A 21884-nucleotide genomic window follows, 5' to 3' on the forward strand; every position below is an offset into this window, starting at 1 on the left:
TTGCCATACTATAGCATGCGATTTTTGGCCATTTTTTCAACATGCTAAATTCTGACGTTTTTGGCCATTTTTGCTCCTTGTTTTCACTTTGTATACTATGACGCGTCTCTGCAAGCTATAATATGTTGTTTTTAGCCATTTTTGGGACATGTCAAAATTTGACATTTTTGCCATACTATAGCATGCGATTTTTGGCCATTTTCTAAACATGCTAAATTCTGATGTTTTTGGCCATTTTCGCTCTTCCTTTTCACTTTGTATACTATGACGCATCTCTACAAGCTTTAATATGTTGTTTTTAGCCATTTTTGGGACATGTCAAAATTTGACATTTTTGCCATACTATAGCATGCGATTTTTGGCCATTTTTTCAACATGCTAAATTCTGAAGTTTTTGGCCGTTTTTGCTCTTCCTTTTCACTTTGTATACAATGACGCGTTTCTACGAGCTATAATATGTTGTTTTTAGCCATTTTTGGGAAATGTCAAAATTTGACATTTTTGCCATACTATAGCATGCGATTTTTGGCCATTTTTTCAACATGCTAAATTCTGACGTTTTTGGCCGTTTTTGCTCTTTCTTGTCACTTTGTATACTATGACACGTCTCTTCGAGCTTCATTATGTTGTTTTAAACCATTTTTGGAACATGCCAAAATATGACATTTTTGCCATACTATAGCATGCGATTTTTGGCCATTTTTTCAACATGCTAAATTCTGATGTTTTTGGCCATTTTCGCTCTTTCTTTTCACTTTGTATACTATGACGCGTGTCTATGAGCTATAATATGTTGTTTTTAGCCATTTTTGAGACATGTCAAAATTTGACATTTTTGCCATACTATAGCATGCGATTTTTGGCCATTTTTTCAACATGCTAGATTCTGATGTTTTTGGCCATTTTTGCTCTTCCTTTTCACTTCGTATACTATGACGCATCTCTACGAGCTTTAATATGTTGTTTTTAGCCGTTTTTGAGAAATGTCAAAATTTGACATTTTTGCCATACTATAGCATGCGATTCTTGGCCATTTTTTCAACATGCTAAATTCTGAAGTTTTTGGCCATTTTTGCTCTTCCTTTTCACTTTGTATACAATGACGCGTTTCTACGAGCTATAATATGTTGTTTTTAGCCATTTTTGGGAAATGTCAAAATTTGACATTTTTGCCATACTATAGCATGCGATTTTTGGCCATTTTTTCAACATGCTAAATTCTGATGTTTTTGGCCATTTTTGCTCTTCCTTTTCACTTTGTATACTATGACGCGTTTCTACGAGCTTTAATATGTTGTTTTTAGCCATTTTTGGGAAATGTCAAAATTTGACATTTTTGCCATACTATAGCATGCGATTTTTGGCCATTTTTTCAACATGCTAAATTCTGAAGTTTTTGGCCATTTTCGCTCTTTCCTTTCACTTTGTATACTATAACGCGTCTCTTCAAGCTTCATTATGTTGTTTTAAACCATTTTTGGAACATGCCAAACTCTGACATTTTTGCCATACTATAGCATGCGATTTTTGGCCATTTTCTCAACATGCTAAATTCTGACGTTTTTGGCCATTTTTGCTCTTGCTTTTCACTTTGTATACTATGACGCATCTCTGCAAGCTATAATATGTTGTTTTTAGCCATTTTTGGGACATGTCAAAATTTGACATTTTTGCCATACTATAGCATGTGATTCTTGGCCATTTTTTCAACATGCTAAATTCTGAAGTTTTTGGCCATTTTCGCTCTTTCCTTTCACTTTGTATACTATGACGCGTCTCTGCAAGCTATAATATGTTGTTTTTAGCCATTTTTGGGACATGTCAAAATTTGACATTTTTGCCATACTATAGCATGCGATCTTTGGCCATTTTTTCAACATGCTAAATTCTGATGTTTTTGGCCATTTTTGCTCTTCCTTTTCACTTTGTATACTATGACGCGTCTCTACGAGCTATATGTTGTTTTTAGCCATTTTTGGGACATGTCAAAATTTGACATTTTTGCCATACTATAGCATGCGATTTTTGGCCATTTTTTCAACATGCTAAATTCTGACGTTTTTGGCCATTTTTGCTCTTTGTTTTCACTTTGTATACTATGACGCGTCTCTTCGAGCTTCATTATGTTGTTTTAAACCATTTTTGGAACATGCCAAAATATGACATTTTTGCCATACTATAGCATGCGATTTTTGGCCATTTTTTCAACATGCTAAATTCTGACGTTTTTGGCCATTTTTGCTCCTTGTTTTCACTTTGTATACTATGACGCGTCTCTGCAAGCTATAATATGTTGTTTTTAGCCATTTTTGGTCCATGTCAAAATTTGACATTTTTGCCATACTATAGCATGCGATTTTTGGCCATTTTCTAAACATGCTAAATTCTGATGTTTTTGGCCATTTTCGCTCTTCCTTTTCACTTTGTATACTATGACGCATCTCTACAAGCTTTAATATGTTGTTTTTAGCCATTTTTGGGACATGTCAAAATTTGACATTTTTGCCATACTATAGCATGCGATTTTTGGCCATTTTTTCAACATGCTAAATTCTGACGTTTTTGGCCGTTTTTGCTCTTCCTTTTCACTTTGTATACAATGACGCGTTTCTACGAGCTATAATATGTTGTTTTTAGCCATTTTTGGGAAATGTCAAAATTTGACATTTTTGCCATACTATAGCATGCGATTTTTGGCCATTTTTTCAACATGCTAAATTCTGACGTTTTTGGCCGTTTTTGCTCTTCCTTTTCACTTTGTATACTATGACACGTCTCTTCGAGCTTCATTATGTTGTTTTAAACCATTTTTGGAACATGCCAAAATATGACATTTTTGCCATACTATAGCATGCGATTTTTGGCCATTTTTTCAACATGCTAAATTCTGACGTTTTTGGCCATTTTTGCTCTTCCTTTTCACTTTGTATACTATGACGCATCTCTACGAGCTTTAATATGTTGTTTTTAGCCATTTTTGAGACATGTCAAAATTTGACATTTTTGCCATACTATAGCATGCGATTTTTGGCCATTTTTTCAACATGCTAGATTCTGATGTTTTTGGCCATTGTTGCTCTTCCTTTTCACTTTGTATACTATGACGCATCTCTACGAGCTTTAATATGTTGTTTTTAGCCGTTTTTGAGAAATGTCAAAATTTGACATTTTTGCCATACTATAGCATGCGATTCTTGGCCATTTTTTCAACATGCTAAATTCTGACGTTTTTGGCCATTTTTGCTCTTCCTTTTCACTTTGTATACAATGACGCGTTTCTACGAGCTATAATATGTTGTTTTTAGCCATTTTTGGGAAATGTCAAAATTTGACATTTTTGCCATACTATAGCATGCGATTTTTGGCCATTTTTTCAACATGCTAAATTCTGAAGTTTTTGGCCATTTTTGCTCTTCGTTTTCACTTTGTATACTATGACGCATTTCTACGAGCTATAAGATGTTGTTTTTAGCCGTTTTTGAGAAATGTCAAAATTTGACATTTTTGCCATACTATAGCATGCGATTTTTGGCCATTTTTTCAACATGCTAAATTCTGACGTTTTTGGCCATTTTTGCTCTTTGTTTTCACTTTGTATACTATGACGCGTCTCTTCGAGCTTCATTATGTTGTTTTAAACCATTTTTGGAACATGCCAAAATCTGACATTTTTGCCATACTATAGCATGCGATTTTTGACCATTTTTTCAACATGCTAAATTCTGACGTTTTTGGCCATTTTTGCTCCTTGTTTTCACTTTGTATACTATGACGCGTCTCTGCAAGCTATAATATGTTGTTTTTAGCCATTTTTGGGACATGTCAAAATTTGACATTTTTGCCATACTATAGCATGCGATTTTTGGCCATTTTTTCAACATGCTAAATTCTGAAGTTTTTGGCCATTTTCGCTCTTTCCTTTCACTTTGTATACTATGACGCGTCTCTTCGAGCTTCATTATGTTGTTTTAAACCATTTTTGGAACATGCCAAACTCTGACATTTTTGCCATACTATAGCATGCGATTTTTGGCCATTTTTTCAACATGCTAAATTCTGACGTTTTTGGCCATTTTTGCTCCTTGTTTTCACTTTGTATACTATGACGCGTCTCTGCAAGCTATAATATGTTGTTTTTAGCCATTTTTGAGACATGTCAAAATTTGACATTTTTGCCATACTATAGCATGCGATTCTTGGCCATTTTTTCAACATGCTAAATTCTGACGTTTTTGGCCATTTTTGCTCTTCCTTTTCACTTTATATACAATGACGCGTTTCTATGAGCTATAATGTGTTGTTTTTAGCCATTTTTGGTCCATGTCAAAATTTGACATTTTTGCCATACTATAGCATGCGATTTTTGGCCATTTTTTCAACATGCTAAATTCTGACGTTTTTGGCCGTTTTTGCTCTTTGTTTTCACTTTGTATACTATGACACGTCTCTTCGAGCTTCATTATGTTGTTTTAAACCATTTTTGGAACATGCCAAAATATGACATTTTTGCCATACTATAGCATGCGATTTTTGGCCATTTTTTCAACATGCTAAATTCAGAAGTTTTTGGCCATTTTTGCTCTTCCTTTTCACTTTGTATACTATGACGCGTTTCTACGAGCTATAATATGTTGTTTTTAGCCATTTTTGGGAAATGTCAAAATTTGACATTTTTGCCATACTATAGCATGCGATTTTTGGCCATTTTTTCAACATGCTAAATTCTGACGTTTTTGGCCGTTTTTGCTCTTTGTTTTCACTTTGTATACTATGACACGTCTCTTCGAGCTTCATTATGTTGTTTTAAACCATTTTTGGAACATGCCAAAATATGACATTTTTGCCATACTATAGCATGCGATTTTTGGCCATTTTTTCAACATGCTAAATTCTGACATTTTTGGCCATTTTTGCTCTTCCTTTTCACTTTGTATACAATGACGCGTTTCTACGAGCTTTAATATGTTGTTTTTAGCCATTTTTGAGAAATGTCAAAATTTGACATTTTTGCCATACTATAGCATGCGATTTTTGGCCATTTTTTCTACATGCTAAATTCTGAAGTTTTTGGCCATTTTTGCTCTTTCCTTTCACTTTGTATACTATGACGCGTCTCTTAGAGCTTCATTATGTTGTTTTAAACCATTTTTGGAACATGCCAAAATATGACATTTTTGCCATACTATAGCATGCGATTTTTGGCCATTTTTTCAACATGCTAAATTCTGACATTTTTGGCCATTTTTGCTCTTCCTTTTCACTTTGTATACAATGACGCGTTTCTACGAGCTTTAATATGTTGTTTTTAGCCATTTTTGAGAAATGTCAAAATTTGACATTTTTGCCATACTATAGCATGCGATTTTTGGCCATTTTTTCAACATGCTAAATTCTGATGTTTTTGGCCATTTTTGCTCTTCCTTTTCACTTTGTATACTATGACGCATCTCTACGAGCTTTAATATGTTGTTTTTAGCCGTTTTTGAGAAATGTCAAAATTTGACATTTTTGCCATACTATAGCATGCGATTCTTGGCCATTTTTTCAACATGCTAAATTCTGAAGTTTTTGGCCATTTTCGCTCTTTCCTTTCACTTTGTATACTATGACGCGTCTCTGCAAGCTATAATATGTTGTTTTTAGCCATTTTTGGTCCATGTCAAAATTTGACATTTTTGCCATACTATAGCATGCGATTTTTGGCCATTTTTTCAACATGCTAAGTTCTGATGTTTTTGGCCATTTTTGCTCTTCGTTTTCACTTTGTATACTATGACGCATCTCTACGAGCTATAAGATGTTGTTTTTAGCCGTTTTTGAGAAATGTCAAAATTTGACATTTTTGCCATACTATAGCATGCGATTTTTGGCCATTTTTTCAACATGCTAAATTCTGACGTTTTTGGCCATTTTTGCTCTTTGTTTTCACTTTGTATACTATGACGCGTCTCTGCAAGCTAAAATATGTTGTTTTTAGCCATTTTTGGTCCATGTCAAAATTTGACATTTTTGCCATACTATAGCATGCGATTCTTGGCCATTTTTTCAACATGCTAAATTCTGATGTTTTTGGCCATTTTCGCTCTTTCCTTTCACTTTGTATACTATGACGCGTTTCTACGAGCTTTAATATGTTGTTTTTTGCCGTTTTTGGGAAATGTCAAAATTTGACATTTTTGCCATACTATAGCATGCGATTTTTGGCCATTTTTTCAACATGCTAAATTCTGATGTTTTTGGCCATTTTCGCTCTTTCCTTTCACTTTGTATACTATGACGCGTCTCTTCGAGCTTCATTATGTTGTTTTAAACCATTTTTGGAACATGCCAAAATATGACATTTTTGCCATACTATAGCATGCGATTTTTGGCCATTTTTTCAACATGCTAAATTCTGATATTTTGGCCATTTTGCTCTTCCTTTTCACTTTGTATACTATGACGACTATGAGATATAATATGTTGTTTCTAGCCATTTTTGGGAAATGTCAAAATTTGACATTTTTGCCATACTATAGCATGCGATTTTTGGCCATTTTTTCAACATGCTAAATTCTGATGTTTTTGGCCATTTTTGCTCTTCCTTTTCACTTTGTATACTATGACGCATCTCTACGAGCTATAATATGTTGTTTTTAGCCATTTTTGGGACATGTCAAAATTTGACATTTTTGCCATACTATAGCATGCGATTTTTGGCCATTTTTTCAACATGCTAAATTCTGAAGTTTTTGGCCATTTTCGCTCTTTCCTTTCACTTTGTATACTATGACGCATCTCTATGAGCTTTAATATGTTGTTTTTAGCCATTTTTGGGACATGTCAAAATTTGACATTTTTGCCATACTATAGCATGCGATTTTTGGCCATTTTTTCAACATGCTAAATTCTGATGTTTTTGGCCATTTTTGCTCTTCCTTTTCACTTTGTATACTATGACGCATCTCTACGAGCTATAACATGTTGTTTTTAGCCGTTTTTGAGAAATGTCAAAATTTGACATTTTTGCCATACTATAGCATGCGATTTTTGACCATTTTTTCAACATGCTAAATTATGACGTTTTTGGCCATTTTTGCTCTTTGTTTTCACTTTGTATACTATGACGCGTCTCTTCGAGCTTCATTATGTTGTTTTAAACCATTTTTGGAACATGCCAAAATATGACATTTTTGCCATACTATAGCATGCGACCTTTGGCCATTTTTTCAACATGCTAAATTCTGATGTTTTTGGCCATTTTTGCTCTTCCTTTTCACTTTGTATACTATGACGCGTTTCTACGAGCTATAATATGTTGTTTTTAGCCATTTTTGGGACTTGTCAAAATTTGACATTTTTGCCATACTATAGCATGCGACCTTTGGCCATTTTTTCAACATGCTAAATTCTGATGTTTTTGGCCATTTTTGCTCTTTCTTTTCACTTTGTATACTATGACGCATCTCTACGAGCTTTAATATGTTGTTTTTAGCCATTTTTGGGACTTGTCAAAATTTGACATTTTTGCCATACTATAGCATGCGATTTTTGGCCATTTTTTCAACATGCTAAATTCTGAAGTTTTTGGCCATTTTTGCTCTTCCTTTTCACTTTGTATACTATGACGCGTCTCTACAAGCTATAATATGTTGTTTTTAGCCATTTTTGGGACATGTCAAAATTTGACATTTTTGCCATTCTATAGCATGCGATTTTTGGCCATTTTCTCAACATGCTAAACTCTGATGTTTTTGGCCATTTTTGCTCTTCCTTTTCACTTTGTATACTATGACGCATCTCTACAAGCTATAATATGTTGTTTTTAGCCATTTTTGGGAAATGTCAAAATTTGACATTTTTGCCATACTATAGCATGCGATTTTTGGCCATTTTTTCAACATGCTAAATTCTGATGTTTTTGGCCATTTTTGCTCTTCCTTTTCACTTTGTATACTATGACGCATCTCTATGAGCTTTAATATGTTGTTTTTAGCCATTTTTGGGACATGTCAAAATTTGACATGTTTGCCATACTATAGCATGCGATTCTTGGCCATTTTTTCAACATGCTAAATTCTGATGTTTTTGGCCATTTTTGGTCCTTGTTTTCACTTTGTATACTATGACGCGTCTCTGCAAGCTATAATATGTTGTTTTTAGCCATTTTTGGGAAATGTCAAAATTTGACATTTTTGCCATACTATAGCATGCGATCTTTGGCTATTATTTCAACATGCTAAATTCTGATGTTTTTGGCCATTTTTGCTCTTTGTTTTCACTTTGTATACTGTAACGCATCTCTACGAGCTATAATATGTTGTTTTTAGCCATTTTTGGGACATGTCAAAATTTGACATTTTTGCCATACTATAGCATGCGATTCTTGGCCATTTTTTCAACATGCTAAATTCTGATGTTTTTGGCCATTTTTGCTCCTTGTTTTCACTTTGTATACTATGACGCATCTCTACGAGCTTTAATATGTTGTTTTTAGCCATTTTTGGTCCATGTCAAAATTTGACATTTTTGCCATACTATAGCATGCGATTCTTGGCCATTTTTTCAACATGCTAAATTCTGACGTTTTTGGCCATTTTTGCTCTTCCTTTTCACTTTGTATACTATGACGCATCTCTACGAGCTTTAATATGTTGTTTTTAGCCATTTTTGGGAAATGTCAAAATTTGACATTTTTGCCATACTATAGCATGCGATTTTTGGCCATTTTTCAACATGCTAAATTCTGATGTTTTTGGCCATTTTTGCTCTTCCTTTTCACTTTGTATACTATGACGCATCTCTATGAGCTTTAATATGATGTTTTTAGCCATTTTTGGGACATGTCAAAATTTGACATTTTTGCCATACTATAGCATGCGATTTTTGGCCATTTTTTCAACATGCTAAATTCTGATGTTTTTGGCCATTTTTGCTCCTTGTTTTCACTTTGTATACTATGACGCGTCTCTGCAAGCTATAATATGTTGTTTTTAGCCATTTTTGGGAAATGTCAAAATTTGACATTTTTGCCATACTATAGCATGCGATCTTTGGCCATTTTTTCAACATGCTAAATTCTGATATTTTTGGCCATTTTTGCTCTTCCTTTTCACTTTGTATACAATGACGCGTTTCTACGAGATTTAATATGTTGTTTTTAGCCATTTTTGAGAAATGTCAAAATTTGACATTTTTGCCATACTATAGCATGCGATTTTTGGCCATTTTTTCAACATGCTAAATTCTGATGTTTTTGGCCATTTTTGCTCTTCCTTTTCACTTTGTATACTATGACGCGTTTCTACAAGCTATAATATGTTGTTTTTAGCCATCTTTGGGAAATGTCAAAATTTGACATTTTTCCCATACTATAGCATGCGATTCTTGGCCATTTTTTCAACATGCTAAATTCTGATGTTTTTGGCCATTTTTGCTCCTTGTTTTCACTTTGTATACTATGACGCATCTCTACGAGCTTTAATATGTTGTTTTTAGCCATTTTTGGTCCATGTCAAAATTTGACATTTTTGCCATACTATAGCATGCGATTCTTGGCCATTTTTTCAACATGCTAAATTCTGACGTTTTTGGCCATTTTTGCTCTTCCTTTTCACTTTGTATACTATGACGCATCTCTATGAGCTTTAATATGTTGTTTTTAGCCATTTTTGGGACATGTCAAAATTTGACATTTTTGCCATACTATAGCATGCAATTCTTGGCCATTTTTTCAACATGCTAAATTCTGACGTTTTGGGCCATTTTTGCTCTTCCTTTTCACTTTGTATACTGTGACGCGTTTCTACGAGCTATAATATGTTGTTTTTAGCCATTTTTGGGAAATGTCAAAATTTGACATTTTTGCCATACTATAGCATGCGATTCTTGGCCATTTTTTCAACATGCTAAATTCTGATGTTTTTGGCCATTTTTGCTCTTTGTTTTCACTTTGTATACTATGACGCATCTCTATGAGCTTTAATATGTTGTTTTTAGCCATTTTTGGGAAATGTCAAAATTTGACATTTTTGCCATAATATAGCATGCGATTTTTGGCCATTTTTTCAACATGCTAAATTCTGATGTTTTTGGCCATTTTTGCTCTTTGTTTTCACTTTGTATACTATGAAGCGCCTCTACGAGATATAATATGTTGTTTTTAGCCATTTTTGGGAACTGCCAAAATTTGACATTTTTGCCATACTATAGCATGCGATTTTTGGCCATTTCTTCAACATGCTAAATTCTGATGTTTTTGGCCATTTTTGCTCTTTCTTTTCATTTTGTATACTATGACGCGTCTGCACAAGCTGTAATATGTTGTCTTTAGCCATTTTTGGGCCATGTCAAAATTTGACATTTTTGCCTTACTATAGCATGCAATTCTTGGCCATTCTTTCAACATGCTAAATTCTGACGTTTTGGGCCATTTTTGCTCTTCCTTTTCACTTTGTATACTGTGACGCGTTTCTACGAGCTATAATATGTTGTTTTTAGCCATTTTTGGGAAATGTCAAAATTTGACATTTTTGCCATACTACAGCATGCGATTCTTGGCCATTTTTTCAACATGCTAAATTCTGATGTTTTTGGCCATTTTTGCTCCTTGTTTTCACTTTGTATACTATGACGCGTCTCTGCAAGCTATAATATGTTGTTTTTAGCCATTTTAACATGTCAAAATCTGACATATTTGCCATACTATAGCATGGGATTTTTGGTCTTTTTTTCAACATGCTAAATTATAGTGTTTTGGGGCGGTTTTGGCCTTTACTTTCACTTTGTATACTATGATGTGTCTCTACAAGCTATAATGTGATGTTTTTAGCCAATTTTGGGACATGTCAAAATTTGACATTTTTGCCATACTATAGCATGCGATTCTTGGCCATTTTTTCAACATGCTAAATTCTGATGTTTTTGGCCATTTTCGCTCTTTCCTTTCAACATGCTTAATTATGATGTTGTCCGTTTCTGTCATTCGTTTCCATGTTGTATACTATGACGTGGCTCTATAAGCTATAATATGTCATTTTCAGCCATTTTTGGGATATGTCAAAATTTGACATTTTTGCCATACTATAGCATGCGATTTTTGGCCATTTTTTCCAACATGCTAAATTCTGATGTTTTTGGCCATTTTTGCTCTTCCTTTTCACTTTGTATACTATGGAGGTCGTTTCAAGGTATAAGGTAGGTATAGGTCAAGATATAGGTCGTTAGGCCATTTTTTAAATCAAAATTTGACTTTTTTCGACATTAGTAGTATGTATGGTATATAGTATGGGATTTTCTGTCCTTTTTTTTGACAGTTCAATATACTTCAATATGACGTTTTGGGCCTCTTTTGGCCTTTTCTTCCACTATGTTTACTATGACGCATCATTGAAGGCTATAAAATGACATTTTCAGCCATTTTTTTGATATGTCAAAATTTGACATATTTCGATATACTATACTATTGCATTTTCGGCCATTTTTTTGACATGCCAAATTATGTTTTTGGCCTTTTTTGGCCTTGTCTTCCACTTTTTATGCTATGGCGTGTCTCTACAAGCTATAAAATGTCGTATTCAGCCATATTTTTGATATGTCAAAATTTCACCTTTTTCTTGCATTTTTGGCCATTTTTTTGACACACCATTTTTTTCACACACCATTTTTTTGACGTGCTAAGTTATGATATTTTGAGCCTTTTTGGCTTCGTCTTCCACTTTGTTTACTATGATGCATCTTTAGAAAAGCTATAAAACGTAATTTCAGCCATTTTCATTCATTTTTCAAAATACTGTAGTATGGCATTTTCTGCCAATTTTTTTGACATGCTATATTGTGGTGTTTTTGGCCATTTTTGCTACATTCTATGCTATTACCTGTCTCGGCATGCTATTTTATGTGGATTTTTAGCTGTTTTTTTTTTTTTATGTCATATTTTGACATTTTTCGCCATTTGGCATTTTCGGTTGTTTTTTTGACATACTATATTATGATGTTCTTGGTCATCTTTGCAACATCCTATGCCATGGCGTTTCTCTGCATGCTATTTTGTGTGGTTTTCAGCTGCTTTTTTCACATGTCATATTTTGACATTTTTCGCCACCTTGCATTTTTTAATTAACATTAATAACATTGTCAGTCTCCAACAAACAACCGCAACAGCCTTGTTCCCAGCAGAGAGTGAAAAGTTCCTCACTTTCTTCATCAATAAGATAAACAAGTACAATAACAAATAACTTCTCCTGAAATAACTGTTAATATCCCTGGTCCCTATTTGAAATTTTTAAATTGTTTCATCCCCATATCACTACATGATCTCCTAGACACTGTGTCACATATGAGCATGCCAGCATGCCCACTTGATGCCACTTCTGAAAGGGCCCACACTGGATCCAATTGACATGAAGAACTTTTGGCCGATTTCTAAGTTGTCATTCATATCAAAAACTATCAGAGCAAGTGGTTTTGACACAAATCTTACAGGCACTAAGGAGCAATAATGTCTTTGAAAAAAATCCAGAGGGGTACTGTTTTTCAACAGTACAGCAGGGAAACAGCTCTCCCCCGTGTGACAAATGACTCGTTACTAGCTGCAGATTATGGATACTGCTCTGGCCTAGCGCTACTACTGGACTGGAGGGCAGCCTTCAACACCATACAGCACAAAACTCTCAGTGAGAGACTGAAAAAATGGGCAGGCATCAGTGGAGTTGCACTGGATTGGTTCTCCTCTTACCTGGAAAACAGAAAATCCTTTTTCTCCATTCAAGATTTTATATCATCAATAGCTAGCATGACCTGTAGACTGCCTCATGGATTTTTTATTCTCACTGTACATGTTACCCCTTCAACATATCATTTGCCAACACAACATCTCCTTTCACTGTTACGCTTATGATACACAATTATGCCTCTCATTTAAAGCTCATGAACTGAACAATCTAACCTACATTCCTGTTTATCTAATGTCAAGGACTGGAAGGCAACTTCCTACAATTAATAATAATAAAAACAAAGGTTTTGATCATTGGTCCAGAACATCAGAACCGACAGATACATTCCTCCCTTAGTTCACTAACTGACAATGTTAAATTCATAGAACCTTGAGGTAATTTTTCAAAGCCATTTATCTTTGAACAAGACACTACTAATATTGTTAAAGTCTGTTTTTATCAGTTATATAACATCTCTAAGATAAGACACATTTCTCAATTTTACAGACACAGAAAATGTCAAACATGCTTTTATATCATCACGCCTGGAATGCAGTGATTCTCTTTTTTCCTGTTTAAACTTCATCTCAGTCTCACAACAGCAACTTAAACAGAACTAAACAGCCAGATTATTAATTAAATCTAGAAGATTCTGTCACATCACTCCAATTTTAGCATCACTGAGACATCATTGCTGAGAGGAGTTCTCTGAGTGCTGTTTGTGCTCATGCGCCAAAGGGCAGTTCAGAGTGCCCAGCCTTCATAGACTCTCTGGAAAGGTGCAGACTGGAGACTCCATAGCTCTCCTGGGAGACTTCAACGATCATGTTGGCAAGGATGGAGAAACCCGGAGGGGGATGACTTGGGGGATCAGCCTGCCTGATCAGACCCCGAGTGGTTTTTTGTTATTGGACTTTTTGTGCTAGTCATGGATTGTCCATTATAAACAAGTACCAGAACTTCCAAGACCAAAGATCAATGATTGACTTTGTGGTCGCATCATCAGGTCTGAGGCCATGTGTCTTGGACACAGGTGAAGAGAGGAGCAGAACTGTCAACCGATCACCACTTAAAAAGAAATCCACATCAAAGTTAATTTCTAGAAACAGTGTCCTGGTTAATCTAGATAATGTTGACAGCCTCATTTATTCATAAGCAGGCAGGGAGTTTTAGGGCACTGAAACACTATGATCAATTTTGGGCCATTGGTGAGTGATGGTCAGCCTAGTGTTTGTGGTGTGTCCCGTACCAGTACTTGGCCCTTGTCGGCTACTTTTTGGGCAATTCAGCATGTTGAATCACCATGAAATTACTATGATATGCAGTTCAACTCAATGTACAAGAAGAGAAACTGCAGTGGGGAAAGCAAGCAAATGGCTTAAATCAAGAGGGCGTGAGATTAGCCATTGCTCTTGCACAAAAACAGTTCATATTATTTTGTGTTAATGCTAGCCAGTGACATGTTTATTGTACGTAATGTACGCACCAAAAAGCAAAGCAAATTCCTTGCAAGTAAAAAATACTTCTGACTCTGAATCTATCCTGTTGGTCATCCAGTTTCCTTTTTAAATGACAAATACAGACTACCACTGTCTACTGGTATGGAGAGTTATTTACTCAAAACAAAATGTTCTAGTACTCACGCTATCCACCAGCTTGGTGAAAGGACTGGTAGAGTTCCAGCTGCACCACTTCTTATGCAGCTGTGGCAGTGGAGGGAGGAAGTCCTGGAAGGTGCGTACGCTCCACGCTCTTGGTCTCGCACAGCCAACACTGCTGTCCTTGGTGGACCTGGTACAAGAAGGTGAGGTGGTGGGGTCTGGTGACGGCCAGTCACCTGCAGGGCTTGGGCCAGTGTCACTGTGCCGTAGAAACCTCTCCCGCTGCTAAGAGACACAAATTGCAAAATTGTAAAGATAGAAATAAGTAGTCTGGGCCTGTCTACACTGGGCACCAATAGACTACTTTTAAGCAACATGCCTTTGTATGTCCACTAGTAGCCATATTGTCTTTAGTTGCCTGAAATATGATAATGTTGTCTCTGTCTTTCCAAATGCTCAGTGTCTAGGGGCAAAGATTGTTTCCAAATATGAAAATGTGTTCATTTATGAATACCAAGCAATAAATTGCTGAAAAGAACACATATTTAGCAAACAAAACTTTCCCTGGAAGAACAAAGGTTACAAGACAAGAGTGGCCTAGAGAGGATAAACAAACTAATTAGAAGGAAGACGACCACACAACATAAATAGCTCACATATCAGAGGTGGCATTATGCTCAAGCACTCAACTGCAGCTACAATGGTCAATGACCTGCATGGAGCAGCAGGCTTTTTATTGAATGACGCACGCATCTTTGGTATTGTGCATCAATGGAAAGACTGGACCCAAGCACTGGACTCAACATCACCACATGCAGCAACATAGCCCTGATAGTACGGGTATTAGGAACTAACAGCTACCAGTGTGCAGACTGCACCCACCATATTTCCTCCTACCACCTGAATTTATCCCTGCCTGCATATCTTTGTGTACTATATTAATGGATTAACAAGAAGGAACTGTGCTGATTAGCTTGGCCGGCTCAGTCACACAGCCAGCCAGCCAAGTGTGTGTGGCTCACGTACCAATCTCAATCATTATTTATTAAGCAGAGTGAAGCTGTCAAGAGAACAGCAGGGGCTTTGGAATGATTTCAGTCTCATTTGTGGTGTTGTGCATCCATGACTCTTACCATCTGAATATTACAGGTCTAAACAAACGTCTATGTACAAATCTACTGTGTGAGACTTTATATTTGTTCGGGCAACCAACCAAGAGAGGCTATTTGACAGGTTAGATGTGCAAAGGTCATGTTGTCCTTTCTGACCGGTCAGCTGCTGTTGAGTGGGGAGGGGGGATCTGGTTTGCAACCATCAGACAGAGAACGAGTCCAGATAATCCTTTACACAGAGTCACTAGCTGCTAGCTTTGTCTAGACAAGAATTAGCAGGGGGTTTAAATAAAATGTTCTTTCAGCTTGTAAAGCTCCATGAACACAATGGCAACTTTTAGATTTGACACGGAAGGTTAAAAATTAGGCACCCAACAATGTCGCTTGCAAACCATGGCTCCAAAGGTGGAGTCTCGACCCTTGAAGAGTGCCTGGAGAAACTCAAAATACTTAGAAAAATCAGAAACAGTTGAATTAAGTCTGGTAAATTTCGAGGAATGTACCAGACCATTTTGATCCGGACTTCTCTGCCTTGATCTCATTACCCAGCCTACAGCAAGAAAGGTTTTAAAGACTTTTCATTGCTTTATTGTAACTGAATTAAAGCCCTCCTTCGAAGGGTTCCTTTGCAGCAACATGTTTTGGGTTTATGTAATGCACATCTATGTATCTGGTTGTGTGTGGCATAAAAACCAATGCTAAAGTTCACCTGGTTATGACTCTGAGAAGATGACTTTGGCATTTTTTAGTGATCTCTGCCGCTGTTAGCCCAAGAAACATTTCTCAAACATTATTTACACGGGCGTCTGCATCGAGGACACACAAAGGCAGACCACACACTGTGTGCCAAAGCGTGCATGACACACACAAACACACAAACACACACACACAATTGGAGCTGGGAATCTGGCTCTGTAGATAATACTCCATTAGCCTAGGCTGCAGAAAAGCTTGCCAGTCCTTCAAAAAGCTGCCAGAGCTGTTTTATGCCAACTCTTATTCCAAGAGAATACAAAAGAGAGCAGGGAAAAAAAATGCTTGGACGAACCGTTCTTCTTCAACGCTCCTCTCGTCTTTTAATCATCCTCATTTCCCATTTATGTCCTCATAGTTTTCATAGTTTTAGATTGCTCCACGCGTACGCCAATAAAATGGTGTCAGTCTTATTAGGAACACTGGGTCAATTCAAAGCAATGAATGCCCTGTCACCTCTGATGTTCATTGGTTCAGGGATCATTTCCCCAAAGCGAGGAGATCACCCACTGAGAGTTTGGCCTTGAGATTAAACAGATAATTTCACTGTCCACTGTATAGCATCACGGCTCAGACAGAACTTTTGATGAGATATTTCGGTCTGGACCAAAGTGGTTGACCAACTAAGTGACTGACTGACTTTACCATGCATACAGCCATGCCGCTAGCATGTAGATTGTGAAGGCTCCTGAATGTTTAGCTTTGGAACAACTGATGTCTGGGTGACAGCATAGACAACTGTACTGGCATGAAACTAGGCCTTACTGTGTGGGGTGAGAAGGGTAGCCTGCTTGGGCTAGGGGCTGATGATACAATGAAAACCTCATCTGCACCAAGGTCAAGTTCAGTCAGACCGCTGCAGGAAAGGTCCACCTCTGCACTCTGGGAAATATCACCACCAGCACTGACTGTAGAAAAGCAGAAAAAAATGCAGACACAAAATAAGTTGAGAACAATAATGGCAAGGCTATTTTTAAAAGTTGTGCTGAAATGTAGATTCAAACTTTGTACATTAAAACAATTTTCTTCATTGAAATTTCATTAATCCCAATGTTCTGCACTGACTTCATGCTGCTTAGAACTTCTTTATAGAAATACTTCACCCCCCAAATGACCATTTGTAAATCAATTTCTTATTCCCTATTGTACTGAATTTGAAATGAAAGTTGGGTTGTTCTGGCATGCCTTCACGTTTAACAAATTGTTATCATTCCTGATGAATTAACATCATAGGGGTCCGCGTTTTACAACAGCAAAATTATATCAAAACATCTGTTTACAAATTCTCACACAAGAGAAGAAATAAAATTGCACACTAAATTACGCCCCCATGAATATTTAATATAATTACCACCAAGGTGGCGCTTCGGATACATGCTCTTCATCAGACAAGTTGACAATGCAGACACACTCCTTCAAATACTACTACACCAGGTCATCTGACAGGTCACCTGGTACCCTGTAGGCTCCCATACATAAATACATAAGGAAAAAAACATTAATAAATAACAACTTAACACAATGTGAATTAGACATGTGATTTTTGTTGTTGTTTTTCTCGTTTGTTGTCTCTCCGTTGTGCCTGTTGGATGCGCATTGCTGTCTGGAGTGTGCTGTGATTGCAAGGACAAATTGCATTGATGCATAAGACAAATTTCCATTCGGAGACAAAAAAGTTTATCTTACTTACTTACATGTGATGACAAGAAAAATAAGAGAGATGAAATTGAAAAAAGTGTATATACACATATAATAAATATAAAGATCTATACACATAGCCGCTGTGTACAATACTTGAAAATCACTAGAAAAAATACATAAATAGCACTAGATCACAAACTCTCACACAACTCATTCAGTAAAATCCATGTCTCATTTACTCAGTTGTATGCTCATTACCTTCCAGACAGACACCCTTTCTGACGGGAAAGTGAACTAAAAGTGCAGCTTATCTTTGCTTTCTTCAAAGCAAGACTCCATTAATAAACTGTAATTTTACCACACTGGAAACAGGAGCTGCTGGTCTACCTCCATCAGTTAGTTTGTGTTGTGTGACTGTGATTAATCCAAACTAACCCTTTAAAACACCATTCACAGGAGGCATGCAGGAAAATAAATTATTCTACACAAGTTCAACGTAATACAGGGTGAGTAACTGAAATACGAAAGGTCATTTTGAGGGTGAAGTATTCCTTTAAGTAAGGACAGTTCCCTTTAAGTAAAGAGTGTTGCCACTCAGAAAGGCAACGGAGTATATGATGTTGTACTGCAATTTAAATGCTTCAATGAAATAACATGCAGAGTGAGCTAATCTCTACTCCTTCACTGTCTACAAGTTATGTGTTTTGGTGTAAACTCCTAAGACCGTGACTTGAGCACACAGAGGGGGGACTGTACTCCCCTGTTGTTCAAACTACTCCCAGGCTGCTTTGTGGGTTAAATGCCACAACCCACAAATCTCTCAGCCTGGGTTCAGTCCCACTGAGTGAGAGAGAGAGGGGGGGTGAAAGAGAGAGAGGGAAAGAGAGGGAAAGAAAGAGAGAGAGAGAGAGAGAGAAGCATTTGTTCCAGGACCAAGTCTGTGTGCTGCTCTAAACTAATGCAACCTTCCTTTCCATTGAGAATATTACAGACCCCCCCACAGTCTATAGAGGGCTACTCATACAACGTTTGTTTCAACTATAAGTTACATCTTACAAAATATTTATAACATAATAGTGATCGGAGGCATTTAACTCCCAGTGTTGTGCTTATCTATCTCCTGGAAGGAGAAAAAGATTTGCTGTTTTCCATGTCCAGAAAAAGCAGTTGCAATTTGCTTGGGATAAATATAAAAAGTGGATGGTTAACATGAGCAGAGATACCCACCACAGATGAGCGTACAAAGAAAGAGTGCCACCTAGAGATACTTATTCACTCCCACACTGTATGATTGACAAGTTATCTCCTGAGAAACATCACACCAATTGAGGCACATTCCTCAAACCCCAGGCTGTCACCATTAAATGACTGCACTAAAACGTCATCAGATCATTGCTTTTCCAGGAAATGAATTAATGGTAGATTCATATTCCTTACCGTATTATCATTCCTAAAATTATTCTAGTCAAAAGTCTTAACATGTTGTGTAAATATAAATGGATGGCATTGACAGTGATGTGCAAGGGCTTTGGGCTTGTTGAATTCTGTCATACAGTGTATCCTAATAGTTTGCAAGTGGAACTGAGGCCAAATAGAATATAAATTAAGCATGAATCCAGTACCTTTATTTGTTTTTTAAGGGCCAATATCAGCAATCCAGTACATAAGTCATGCATAGTGTGTGTGCATTCATGTGTGAGCAGGTGTGTGTCGTCCCAACCTGTGTGTGGCAGGCTGTCGTTGTTGTTGTCCTGCTCTGTGGTCGCTTCCACGTTGGTTTGATTCTCAGCCATCAGCTGCAGCTCGCTGACCTCAGCCCCGGTGTTCTGGACTCCCTCTGGCACCTACAATGCAAGCAGATAACGGCCATTCAGTTTATCCAAGGTGCTTCATCATGATACATGTTCAGTACAGGAGTTCCCACAGGCGATCAGTCGAGGCAACGTCTTGCAACACACAGAGCCACGGCGCAGCAGCAGTCAACACATATTCATGTATACAGAGAACATATACATAGATGGACTTTTCTTTACTAAGTTAATACTACATACAGTGGTGGAAGGTAACTAAGTACATTTACCAAAGTACTGTACTTAAGTATGACTTTGAGGTACTTGTACTATACTTGAGTATTTTCTGTTCATGGTACTTTATACTACCTTTTAGAGGGTAATATTGTACTTTTTACTTAACTGCATTCATCTGACAGCTTTACTTACATGTGCATATAAAAACATAAGAGGAGTTAATAAAATATGATGTTTTGTTATTAGTTAAATAGGCAAACTGTTTTTTTTCTTTTCTATAATTTTGATTTCTTGGGTGTTTTTTTTAATTTACAATATGAATTTATGTCTGTTTTTTCTAGTTGTTTTTTTTTGTGGGGGGTATTCGTCTGCATTAGGTACTTTTAATAATTTAAGTAGATTTTCCCTATTGTAATTACTTTTACTTGCAGAACATTTTCAAAGCAGGATTTTTACTTGTAACAGTGTATCTTCATAAGATGGTATTTATACTTTTATTTGAGTAAAGGATCTGAATACTTCTTTCACCAATGCCTACTTGTGTATTAAAAATGTCCCTGCTATCTGGTCATCTGTAACACTTGATACCTGATACCCGTAGCAGTAAAGGACAAAATGTGTTTTTGTGATTGGGGTAAGGTTACAACTGAAAAAATATTTTTATTAAAAATCAATTTGCAGATAATTACTCTCGGGAAATTTCTCGCTTCATTGGTATTTTATATAAATATATTCAGTTTACTATCATGTATGACAAAGAACAGAAATAGCATCAATCCTATGGAATCTTGCTGGAATCTAGAATCTATGGAAGCATGATACTTTCATTTGAGATTTTTTTTTCTCAGTTAGATTTTTTTCAATGAAAGCTTTTTTAACACATATAATGCTAAGAAAATAATCTTGCTAATCCATAAAAATAGGGAAAATAATTTTTCCTTAAGTGACTGCAATATGCTTCAGTAAGAACAAGTTCATTTTTGGAATTTTTTTAGAAAATGATGACAAAAATTATGATTTAAACAAAGATGATTAGATTATTTGTTGGAAATTAGTTATTTAATAATAATTTAATAATACTGACATAAATTTTAAACAGACAATTGTATCAACTCCAAAAATGTTCCTCCTTTGATAGCATCATAGAAATTGATGTTAAGAAGCACCAGCAATTCCAGCAGTTTACATCACATAATTTCATGTTGCAAATCACTTTAGCAAATATTTTAAAATCCTCCCTGCTTCATTATCAGGTTGTCCAACCTTTGTATCAAAACTGCATAACCTGATGTGAACCTGAGATTGTGCAGCTCTGTGGGGAGTGAAGGGGCAGTGCTATAGCAGTGGACTCCAGTGGCAAATAATATTAAAAAATTGTCCAGTGATCCCAGATAAACTTCTGTTTTCAGAGGAATGTGTAACTAACACATTGTATGCGAGGAAAGAGAGTAATATGCAGAGAGCACAAAGAGAGAAAAAATGTGAAGAAAAAAACCCACTGGTGTCAGTACCTCAGAGTTGCTGGATGCACAGGAGCTGGCTCTTTTTGGACACAGTTGGGGCCTGGAAAACATACAGTACCACAGCAATTCAGGTTATAATTACAGACACATCCAAACCCAGCTTTTATGAATGTCTGCTATTTTTTTTCCCACTCCTAGCGGAGTTTTCCCAAGAATAAAAATCCCTCTGGTGTTCACAATTTAACCAGAAATGTAAAAATGGACACTATCCCATACAACTGTACTGAAAAAGAAACTTTTTCACATAGTAGTCACCTCACTAAATATATAAGAGTTCCAAAATACCCATGGCTATTTACCCCCTCAATAGTTGCTCTATTATAGTGTTGGATGACGAAGCAAAATGCATCACAATCTCGCATTCACACATAACGGGCATTTCAAAAAGTGGTTGTAGTGATGCGTCACTGTCACTTTTTCACTGCTGAAACGTTGTTTTTTTTTCCATGGCCACACTGGTGGCTATGAGTCTATTTTACAACTGAGAAAATTTCTAATAGCTACGTTTACCATATTTTCCTCTCCTGTTCATAAG

At 36.3% G+C, this 21884-nt stretch overlaps 1 protein-coding gene across 1 annotated transcript in view; it reads right to left on the reverse strand.

Moving 5' to 3' along the window:
* LOC121944102 (uncharacterized) overlaps positions 1–21884 on the reverse strand; it is a 57679-nt gene that overhangs the window by 20324 nt on the left and 15471 nt on the right. The window contains exons 3-6 of the mRNA XM_042487780.2: positions 21338–21389; positions 19520–19643; positions 16924–17066; positions 14336–14578 (exon numbers count right to left, since the gene is read on the reverse strand). Of these exons, the coding sequence (XP_042343714.1) occupies positions 14336–14578; positions 16924–17066; positions 19520–19643; positions 21338–21389 (562 nt within the window). The remainder of the gene's footprint in view (positions 1–14335; positions 14579–16923; positions 17067–19519; positions 19644–21337; positions 21390–21884) is intronic.

This window comes from Plectropomus leopardus, chromosome 4 (assembly GCF_026936395.1).
Source record: "Plectropomus leopardus strain MGB_pleo_1.0 chromosome 4, ASM2693639v1, whole genome shotgun sequence".
NCBI classification, from domain to species: Eukaryota; Metazoa; Chordata; class Actinopteri; order Perciformes; family Serranidae; genus Plectropomus; species Plectropomus leopardus.